This window comes from Alligator sinensis, unplaced genomic scaffold, assembly GCF_000455745.1.
Source record: "Alligator sinensis unplaced genomic scaffold, ASM45574v1 scaffold755_2, whole genome shotgun sequence".
NCBI classification, from domain to species: domain Eukaryota; kingdom Metazoa; phylum Chordata; order Crocodylia; family Alligatoridae; genus Alligator; species Alligator sinensis.
This window is the reverse complement of record NW_005841883.1, coordinates 2,225,567-2,237,254: the sequence shown is the minus strand read 5'-3', so window position 1 is coordinate 2,237,254 and position 11,688 is coordinate 2,225,567. Positions and strand designations below refer to the sequence as shown.

The 11,688-nt window shown below is 43.0% G+C and overlaps 1 protein-coding gene across 1 annotated transcript in view; it reads right to left on the bottom strand.

Moving 5' to 3' along the window:
- Positions 1-11,688, bottom strand: part of MPP4 (membrane palmitoylated protein 4) — a 55,608-nt gene that overhangs the window by 2,401 nt on the left and 41,519 nt on the right. The window contains exons 17-20 of the mRNA XM_006017691.1: positions 11,417-11,497; positions 5,727-5,820; positions 5,324-5,432; positions 1,538-1,672 (exon numbers count right to left, since the gene is read on the bottom strand). Coding sequence (XP_006017753.1) covers positions 1,538-1,672; positions 5,324-5,432; positions 5,727-5,820; positions 11,417-11,497 — 419 coding nt within the window. The remainder of the gene's footprint in view (positions 1-1,537; positions 1,673-5,323; positions 5,433-5,726; positions 5,821-11,416; positions 11,498-11,688) is intronic.

Sequence of the window (11,688 nt, the reverse complement as noted above, 5' to 3'; positions counted from 1 at the left end):
TCTCTTGTGAAGGCTGAAGAGATTCAGCTCTCTCAACCTTCCCCCATAGGGTCTATCATGAAGGCCACTAATCATGCAAGTGGCCCTCCTCTGGACCCTCTCGAGATTCCCTGCGTCCCTCTTGAAGTGCGGCACCCAAAACTGGACACAGTACTCCAACTGCGGCCTGACCAGTGCCGCATAGAGGGAGAGCATCACCTCCTTTGTTCTATTAGTCGTGCATGAGCAGGTGCATGACAAGGTGAGATTGGCCTTGTTGATGGCCTCGTTACACTGCCGGCTCATGTTCATCTTGGAGTCAATTATGACTCCGAGATCCCTCTCTGCCTCCGAGCTGCTGAGAAGGACACTCTCCAACATATAGGTGTGCTGGGGGTTCCTCCTTCCCAGGTGGAGTACCTTACATTTATCTTTATTAAATTGCATCCTATTTCTCTCTGCCCATTGATCCAACCTGTCCAGGTCAGCCTGAATCTGCTCCCTGCCCTCTGGTGTACTAACTTTGCCCCATAACTTGGATTCATCAGTGAACTTGGAGAGGGTGCTCTCCACGCCCCCGTCCAAATTGCTGATGAAGATATTAAATAATATCGAACCTTGCGGGACCCCACTGCCCACCTCCCTCCAGGTCGAGAAGGAACCATCCACCACCACTCTCTGGGTGCGGTCCCTAAGCCAGTTGGCCACCCACCTGACCATGTAGGCGTCCACTCCACAGTCTGCTAGCTTCCCAATGAGGATAGGGTGCAAAACTGTGTCGAAGGCCTTCCTAAAGTCCAGGAAGTCCAGTGGCACAGACTTGTGCCCCCAGTGCTGCCAGGTGAATAGGGGGTGCCTTGCCATGGTGGTACAGCTCGTGTGGGGCTCTTGGGGAGAGGGCAGCAGGGCGGGGAGCCCCAAGCCCCCAATGGACCACCTGCATCTGCTCCTGCCCTCACACAGGCTCCACTCAGCTCTGCTTCAGCCATGCCACCAAGGAGGGGGGGCTTCATCTTTGGCCCCCCGCAGCAAAAATAAAAGTTTGTGCCAATGGAAGTAGTACTGTCATCAATAAAAAGCTTGAACTCTGTCATGACTTTCCTTCAAGTTATTGCAGGCTTCCCTTTTTAAAAATTGATGTTGCTGCTCCCAACCATTTGTGCAGCTCTCCCACATTATAAACCTTATGGTTCATTAAATAAATCCTTATGTTAAAAAAATCCTCGGACCATATTCTTAAAATAAGATGGAGTTCTGGTCTTTAATCAATCAATAGATTCAATCCAGAAAACATTCTGTAAGCAAAAACTGAAGTCAGTCCATTTGAATTCTGCCCACAGTGAATTTAGATGATCAGGCATCATTTGCCCAAGTCCTCTCAGGACATCCATCATCTAGAAAAACCACACAATGGACCAAATCGTTCTCTGGTGTATGTGGAACTTATACCAGTGTAAGGACAAAGATCCTTTAAAATATTAATGTAATAAAGGAATGTGACAGGTTGTGACCAAACACCAATGTGCTGTGTTGGACCTTTACTATTCCTAAGTCTCACCTTGAATCTTATGTTCACATAGTAGTCTGTAATGATCCTGGCATTTTCCCGAGACTGTCTCATGCGGCTCATGCTAGGTGGCTTGATGAAGATAATGTAGGGTTTTAGTTCATGGGTTCGAGCCACTTGTATTCCCTGCAATCAATCAATTAGTGGGCAAGTTAAAATATATTTCATGGGAACAAAATCTGGGATAAAAACAAAAGCGTTATGTACAAACTATTACAATTTGCAGACCTGGCAGTAATCTTATTCCAGAACACCTGTTATAAAATGATCTCATTAGTAATCCCCAGGCCTGCCATTGTTAAGTATTTGCACCACACCAATTACCTAATTCTATACAGTCACCTTATTAAGAAATGGTCAACTTCAATAAATAAAACCCCACATTAACAGGGTTTAAATTACCTAGGGTGTTTTTACATGTGCTCTGGTGGGTTGTGGGGGTGCAAATTTTAATTAGAGTGGGTCTCAGGAGTTGGTCTAATCAAAACACCCAGTGTCTTATGTATTCAGTGTCCCGTGTTCCAAAATGGTGGTGAGGTGCTTTAGCTAAATTACTGTGCTGTTTTACAACAATAATCAGTACTTGTGGATTGCTGTAAAACAGCAAGAGGCACAAAACATGAATAAGTACAATATCAATAAGAGCTACATTCTGCTATGTTAGCAGAATTATGTTTCTATTTTTCATTGGGTACCAAATTTAAGGGAAGACATTGAACACACAAGTGGCTGCAGAGCACACCTCCTGGCCAGTAATTCTGCTTTTGAGCAACACTCATTCTTTCAGACCCACAGTTGTCTAATTTCTAGTTTTCATCTCTCTAATTAGCAAAAAAAACCCACTACCAGCCTAATGCTTGAACAATGTTGACTCCATCTACCCAAAGGAAATTTCTCACTGGAGTTTATTGGGCCATGCTGCCTTTCTTTCATTTATGTTTTTAAATGTTATAAAATTAAAAACTATTAATGCCATTAAATGAATGAATTATTTAAGGGAAAATATCTGAACAGAGTTCTTTGCTGGACTTAAGTCTTCAAGATCTCTTGGACACCTACAAACTCAACCTTTTTGCCTTATCCTGCTCAATGTTAAGGCTGGAAAAAAGAAAGCCCACAATGTAGGTAGAAAAAGAAAACTTAGACAAGTTTTGTTATTTTTTTTCCTTGACTTAGAAGAAAGGGTAGTGCCCAAAAGTGAAGCATAAACAGAAATTATCTGAAATGATAATCGCAATGGATGCCTCAACATTTCACTACTATAGTTCCTTCCAGGGAGCATATTTAAAAAAACCTTTAAAATGATACCCTACTCTCCTCCTACCTCTTATCTACTGCCATAGTAATGAGTACAAGCGTGTTCCCTATTAGCCATTGTTGAAAGGGCCTGAATATAAATACATAGAAATGAGACATAAAGTAAGTGTAAGTAATTTATAGTAAAACGAAACTTAAGATTACAGAATGAAACTTAACGCACCAATCAGGTGTAAGCATACAGGGTTACTTTAGAGCAATTGGGAAGTCCCAAAACTGGCTCAGACCAGAAAAAATTGCTCAAAACTGGGTCAGTGGAGTGAAATGGGCATGCACCAGATGCTGCATCCATACCCGAATATGGGATTTATGGCGAGGCGGAGTAGGAGGCGGGCCATGACGCCAACTCACTCCATATAAACCGAGCATAAGCAATCCCAATTCGGAGGAGAACTCACTTGCAGAGCATCAAAGGAAAAATCGCAAGTAGTTTATGTTGCAGCCTGATGAACTGCGCAGAGTCCCCGAGACAAATATCTCACTCTAAGTGAACAAGTTGTCTCGCCTGAAAACCGCAGAAAACCAAGCCAGCAATGTCTCGTCTGACTCGGTAACAGAATAGAATAACTAAGTATGCTACACCTATTAGTGTGGTAAGTATGAAAAATGAATAATACAAATAATTCTGAAATCAGTAAAGTAGTTGTAACCTTTAACTGTACTTGTAATCCCTTTTCTGTAGTATTATTATCAACAGAAACAGGAGCAGCAATTTCTGTCATATTTTTGTATTTTGTGCTCATGTATGTTGTGTTTCGTATTGTTTATGAAAGCTAAGCAGTTGTACGAGAGATCTAAGGAGTGGTAAATTAGTTAATACATTGTGCATAATAAAGGAAGCTCAATAATTAATAACACCCACCTCAGAAATCTCCTCAGTACTTACCCTTCACACTCCTATATTCCAACTCCTAACGAGCTGTACCGTTCGGCCCTGTAACTTTACTGCACCCGCACAGTAACATCTACCTTAGAAGGGAATGACTACTTGCTCCTCAAAAATTCTCTCATCTCCAGTCTGATTCTGATGGATCATTGAGAAGAGGAAATAAAAAAGTTCCTTCTCTTAGAGACTATTTGGGAAAAGGGTTTAGTGAGCAACTCTGTAGTGTTTTATATATATCAAAGGTGTCAAATGTCTGTCCTGTGGAGCTCCTGGAGGAGTTAGGACTTTGGGGATGGAGTCCACCACAATTTCATAGCCTCATTAGTGGCGAGTGACAGTAGCATATATATATGGTAGCAGAAGAACAGGCACACTGAAGCTGTAGAAACAGACTCTCACAGGCATCTACTAAAAGTTGGCCTGATGCTTTTATTAGATTAGTTTCCAAACTACATACTAACCCAATATTCAGCTGTTAGCAGCACTTATTCAAGATGGACATGTGTGATCTGACAGTACACATTTTCCCCCCAAAACAAATTTTCAGTTGAAAATGTCTAATTGTATAATTTGACTACAACTCCAATTCTGAGGGTAAACACAATATAAATTAAACAGCAAATGCAGTTTGTATGCATTCTAAACAGTTGCAGTTTCCAGTAAGCAGGAGATTACAATGTTATTAAGGTTTAATCCAATTTTACCATAATTTCACTAACTGAGCCTTGTCTTTAATCAGTGATACAATGATAAAGATGCTACAGAACCATGCCTCAGGGTAAAGTTCAACCCGCATCTAGCAATTATACTAATGATTCCCCATAAGAAAGACCCACCACCTGATTTCCAAATGTGTGGGGAGTCCCACTGGCCAGAGGCTGACCACTGCTGATCTATGGAGTGGTAGTAGCTCTCAGATATATGATTAAATGGTGTTAACTGCTTCTACTTATTTCCCAGCTACTTAACTGCTTCAAAAGAAATAAGTATATTGAAACAAGTAGTTCTTAAGTTTATGGGTGGCTTCTTTTGAATCAATGGACTCTCATCAGCCCTCAGAATATGTTGCTAACCACCGTGTCCTCCAAGCTTCTCCCCACCAATTCTTTTTCATCAGACTTCTAATTGAAAAGGGCCAATCTGATACAATCTATAGACAACTTGTCATAGCCTCATGGACCACAGTTTGGGAACCACTTTACCAAATACTTTCCTAAGCATATTTTTTCACTTAAAAATTGCTGTTACCACAAGGATATTACATAGTTCAAAAAGAAGTGATGGCATGCTGCACAATCATAAACCTGAAGGGAGATGTTCATGACAGAAACCTCTGCAGGAAAGTGTGGCTTCTGCTGGGAACGAGTTCAGGGACTTATTGCACCCTTACTTTTGATCCAGACATGCACATGTACCTTTGATAAAACACCCGTAATTTATGCTTGTCACTAAAGCCAAATGCAAAAAAGAGAGGCATCTACTTCCAACAAGTGTCATGAGAGGGATTATGCTGTTTCTTTCTTTGATCCTATTTCTTCCATAAAATGCAGGCCTTGGATTTCTGCCCGACTCACCTGAGGTTCTAAATCAACTATGCAGACCTTCCCTTCATCCAGGACTGTTCGCACAGCATCAACACTGGTGCCATATAGATTTCCTTTGTATTCCCCATACTCCAACATTCTGCAAAAGTAATGAGAAGGGAAGGAAGGGAGAAATGGGGAAGAGCCTTTAAATTTTCAGATCGAGTGTCCTAGTTAAAAACACAATCAAGGCTACGGACAGACATTCAAAAAGCCCGAGCCTGAATTGATTCAATCTTTGCAGATTAGCAACAAACCAAAGCTCATCTCTTCTGACTGACAGTACTGAAGCATAACTTCAAAACTGTCCTGCCTTGGAGCATGTTGAACATTAAAAGATGGTGAGAAGAAAGCAATATTAGACAAAGGAACTCTAATATGCCTTCAAAATTACCTGTGAGTATAGACCAAATTTTCAAACGTTTCCTTTGATACATAGTGATACTCACGACCATTTACTTCATAACTCTTCTGAGCACGTGTAGTGTCTGAGAGAGAGAAAAAAAGTCACTATTAGGACAGTTTCTAGTGAAGAATAGAAATCTCCAACCACTATCTTTCTTAAACTGAAGTTGAAGATTTTAAACTCTTCACTTTTACAAGTAATCAGAAAAGTAATACATGATTTTTTTTTCCCCAAAAGAAAACCCCAGCTACACAACCTTTAGATTAGTAAAACTTCCAAAAATTGTACTTCCTTGAGTCTCCATTTGAACATATGGAGCATCATTGCTAAAACCGTTTACAATTTTTAAACTGTTTTAAGGCAGTACTGAGTTTGGGAATTTTCCTACTAAATGGGTTTTTTGGGAAAACATGAGTTTGGTTTTCTTTTTAAGCCAATGTGCTTCATAAAATGCATCAGGTAAGAATTGGAAGTCTGGTAACACAAGGTTCCAGAAGATCCAGAAGCCTGTCAAACCATTTTAATCAGGTTAACAAATCTTTCATTCATGGGCAGGACTAACCTTATGGTTACTGCATAATATAATACACCCATCAGGGAGCATGTTTCTCTGTCATTTCTGTGTTACTCTGTCATCAGCAAGGAATTCTCAATACATGTGTGGCCTGCTTCATCAGATCCTGAAAGCCCTCTATGTCCTCCGATTGACAGGTACAGGCTAGATGAGCAGGGGCCTGGGAATTCTGATCCAGGAACATAATGCTCGCTGCAATCTAAGGAGAGGTGAATGTGGCCCTTGGAAGAAGCTCAGGACATTGACTGAAGTCTTTGATTGAGCTGAAGGCTGTTGAAGGCCTCAGGTCTAAACCAGCCACACTGGCATCATTGCAACCTTTTTTCCCCCCTATTGCCTGCCATTCCATCCTCAAGCAAGTATGGTGCAGTGGCCCCAAAGACAGGAGTGAGTCAGTAGTGGAAGAGGCACAAACAGATCAGCACCAAGGACAGAGATTGTGCCAGAGGTATTGGGGAAACCAAGTCTAAGGGACAGTACCACCCACAAAGCCAGTGCCAGGTGGCCAATTCTAGGTAGGACCAGTACAGGTCAGTGGGTTGGCACCAAGAGCTCACCAGGATTTAAACAGTGGATAACTGCCTCAATGCGACAGAAATAATGTTATCACTTGACAAGTTTACCAAACCTCCTATGGCTCCTCTGTCACCACAGATGACAGGGAGGACAGATGTAACTGTAAAACAGCCAGTGTCCACTCCTGTGAGGTTTTACATAGCATCTGAGCTGGGGAGGAGGTTACTATCTAGTTAAAGCTGAGCAAGCAGCTACAAATTTTGTCAAAGTATAAACATCATCACTGACAGTGGGGAGAAGAATGTACAGAAAGTGGATGTATAATAAGAAAGGTATGCATATATGGGTGTGTTTAAGTATATAAGGTTTCAGGAAAATGCCCAATAGTAAGAAATTGATTATATAAATAGTCTGTAAATAGCCAGTAGTAGTAAAAGTAATGAATATGCAAGAAACAAAAGGTATAAAAGCAGGTTGGAAACAAAGGGTCATTGGACTACAGGACTATGCCCCTGAATGCTCTAGCAAGACATTAAAATGTCTGATCATGAAGACAGGGAGCAAAACTCACTTGCAAGGTAACTATAGTGCATTTCTTAGTATAAGAGCATGTGCTGTCTGCTGAATAAACCTACATTAGTGGAGTGTAAACTCCTGCATCTTAAGCATTCTCTCTTTCAACCCACTCGTTCCCTGATGCAAGGGTTTGAGGTAACACAAAGGCCTATTACTGGCCGGAAAGCAAAGGTACCACACCTGAGTGAAACAGAGCATGACCCATGTTATGAATGCTCAAGGACTGAACTTCTCAGGCAGTCAGAAAATAAAATTATACAAATTTGCTTTAGATTGCAATGCTAAAAGAGAAATTTGAAGCCTGGGAGCTTCCTAAGGATTTATATTGTCACTGTTTTCAGAATCTAAGCCAGCGGTTTTCAAACCTCCTAAAGTCACAGAATCCTTTCATATCGCTCCGGCTGTAGAACCTCTATGTAGATGACTGACATGGAGCCAGGCAACCTGGCCCAGCAATGGAGGTGCACTGCCTCCCAGTCCGCTTTGTCATTATCCCCAGTCTTTTTCTGAAACTCCTGATGACCTATCGCAGAACTCCAGGGTTTCACAGAACTCAGTTTGAAATCACTGTTCTAAGCAATTCAAACAATAGAGTGAGCTTTTCCTTACAACATCTGTGGGAAGCACTTCCTATCCCTGGGCTGGAAAATGAGATCTAATAAAAGTATGTGATTTGCCCAAAATAATGCAGATAACAAATTACCATGTCAAGAATCAAACCCAAGTCTCCTAAGGTCCAGAACCTTGACCCCAACTTCACCCTACTTCTCTTCCTGCTAGTTGGACAAGCCAGTCAAAGGCAGTATCATAGAATCATAGAAATTAAGGGCTAGATGGGACCTTAAAAGACCATTGAGTCCAACCCCCCTGCTCTGGGCAGGAAAACTGCTGAGATCAAATGATCCCAGCAAGGTATCTGTCCAGTCTCTTCTTCAAGACTTCCAAGGACTGCACCACCTCCTTGGGAAGTCTGTTCCAGATTCTGTTCACCCTTACCATAAAGAAGTTCTTCCTTACATCCAACCTGAAAACATCCTCTAAAAGTTTATGGCCATTGCTCCTTGTTCTCCCCTGGGGTGTTCCAGTGAATAGTTTTTGTCCCAGCTCCTGATATTCACTCTTTACGTACTTATAGATGGGCACCAAGGCCCCCCTCAGTCTTCTCTTCCCCAGGCTGAAGAGTCCCAGATCTCTTAGTCTTTCCTCATAAGTTTTGTCCTCCTGGCCCTTAATCGTTCTTGTGGCCCTTCTCTAGACCCTTTCAAGTTTCACCACATCTTTTTTGAAGTGCGGTGCCCAGAACTGGAAATAGTACTTCAGCTGCTATCTCACCAGCACCGAGTAGAGATGAAGTATCACTTCCTTAGCCTTGCTCATGGCACATCAGCTTATGCATCCCAGTATGCTAGTAGCTCTGTTGACTACAGCATTGCACTGGCAGCTCATGTTCATCTTGTGATCAACCATAACCCGAGGCCCCTTTCAGCCATCATGCTGACCAGGACATCTCTTCCTAACATATATTAATGTTGCAGGTTACTTCTCTCCAGATGAAGCACTCTGCATTTATCCTTACTGAACTGCATCTGATTCTGCTCTGCCCAGCTTTCCAACTTGTCCAGGTCCACTTGGATCTGCATCCTATCCCTTGTCATGACCGTTTTTCCCCATAACTTAGTATCATCTGCAAACATGGCCAGTGTACTTTAAAGAAAGCTTCATAAAAGTACTTTAAAAAAAAGATTACTTTAAACAAAGCTTCATAAAAGCAGATAAGCTTTGCCTCATTGCAGTTAGAAAACATAGAATCATAGAAAGTTAAGGTTAGAAGAGATGTCAGGAGATCACCTAGTCCAACCCCCTGCTCAAAGTAGGACCATCCCCAACTAGATCATCCCAGCCAAAGTTTTGTCTAGGTCGGGTTTTGAAAACCTCCAAGGAAGGAGCTTCTACCACCTCTCTAGGTAACCTGTTCCAGTGTATAACTACCTTCCTAGTGAGAAAACTCTTCCTAATATCTAACTTAAACTTCCCTTTCTGTAACTTGAGACCATTACTGCTTGTTCTATCTTCTGCCACCCCTGAGAGCAGTCTAGCTCCATCCTCCTTGGAACCACCCTTCAGGTAGTTGAAGGCTGCTATTATGTCCCCTCTCAGTCTCTTCTTCTCTAAACTAAATAAACTCAGTTCCTTTGGTCTTTTCCCCTCACCATTTTTGTCACTCTCTACTGGATTCTCTCCAATTTGTCCACATTCTTTCTATAGTGGGGGCCCAAAACTGAACACAGTACTCCAGATGTGGCCTCACCAGTAGGGGTGTGTGAAACAGGCCATATTCGATTCGGATTCCGGCCAAATCAGGGACAGTGATTCGATTTGTTGATTCGGATCACTGTCCTCAACTTGATTCAGCCGAATCCAAATCTGAAGATTCGATGCTGATTTAGAGAATCAGCAATTTGGACTCAGACACAGCTTTAAATGTTTTTTCTATTAACCTCAAGGTACCAGGTATGGCTTGTGAACGCTGTGATGCTGGGGCGGACGGAGCATCCCACCGGGGGGGGCGGGTCCAGTCCGGTCCGCATGCTTCTGATCCACTTCCAGGCCTACCGAGGAGCACATGGGACCCCCCTGTGTACCCCTCGGCTCAGTGATTGGCCAGGGGGGGACCCCACATGCTCCCCAAGACCCAGGAGGAACCAGTCGCTAAGCTAGAGTAGTGCGGGGGTTCCCCAGCACACTCCTTGGCAGACCCAGAAGTGGACCAGAAGTGCTTCTGGTCTACTTCTGGGTCTGCTGCTGAGTGCTCTGGGGATCCCCCGTGCTTCTGTGGGACACTCCATCTGCCCCAGCATCGCAGCATTCACAAGCCACCTGCTACCTTGAGGTATGTAGAAAAAACATTTAAAGCTGTGTCTATGTCCGAATTGCCGAATCTTTCCGCATCTCTCTGAATTGATTCGGAGGCTTCAGATTTGATTCGGAGAGATTCAAGGGTCCTGTGATTCGATTGGGATTCAGACCAAATCAGGCCAAATCTCTGTCGAATCAAATCAGGAACCAAAGCTTCACGCAGACCTACTAACCAGTGCTGAATTGAGGGGAATAATCACTTCCTTTAACCTACTGGCAACACACCTATCAATGCAGCCCAGTATGGCATTAGCCTTCTTTGCAACAAGACCGCACTGCTAGCTCATATTCAGCTCATCATCCACTGTAACTCCCCCCCACCCCCCGTCCTGTTTTGCAGAGCTGCTGCCCAGCCAGTCAACCCCCAGCCCATGCATGGGATTGTTCCATCCTAAGTGTAGGACTTCGCACTTGTCCTTGTTGAACCTCATGACATTCCTTTGGCCCAATCATCCAATTTATCTAGGTGACTCTGAATCCCAGCCCAATCCTCCAGTGTATCTGCTATTCCCCACAGCTTAGTTTCATTTGCAGACTTGCTGAGGGTGCACTCTATGTCATCTTCCAGGTTATTGATGAAGACATTGAACAAAACCAGCCCCACGACCAACCCCTGGGTCACTCCACTTGATACTCCACTTGAACATCCATTCTTGGAATGCCCTATAAGAGGAAGAACACTGATATTTCATATTTTCTTCCCTTAGAACATGAAGTTAAGGAAATTGGGGTGCAATGACATCCCTGAATGCCATGAGACGCTTTCAAGAGTGATGAAGCACCAGCACTGCCACAACCAGGTGAAAGTGCCCCACTCACCTTTTTCCAGGGGGCTCCTGCAGAGCCAGACTAGGAAACAGCTGCATGAGGAGTGTGCTTCCCAATCCAGCTCTGCAGGTGTCCCCTGGAAAGAAGTACATGGGTTAGTTCCACCTAATGACTCAGCAGCCAGAAGATAAAGTAGGTAAGATGAGACATTAAAACAGCGGTTCGCAACCACGTTGCTGCCAAATTCAGAAAAGTTACGGAGGGATGCCTTGAGTCTAAAACAATTGGAAGCCACTGATTTAGAGAATGAAAGGAATGTGTCACATACGTGGTACAACACTTTGAAACCGACAAGGGTTAGTCTGAATAAGTCGTCGCCTTAGCTCATTTATTCCGACTCCTGAAGGACCTGGATATTTAAAACAGAACACACACAAAGTAATATCAATGACTGAGACTATGCATAAAATCGACTCACTTTTTTAGTAAGTTTATATTTATAAACAGTCAAGGAACATGTTTAGTGAGAGAACTGATGAAGCAAATAACTAGGAGCAGTGCAGAAATCAGATTACGGCTTCTCCTGGAAGGAGTCCCTAG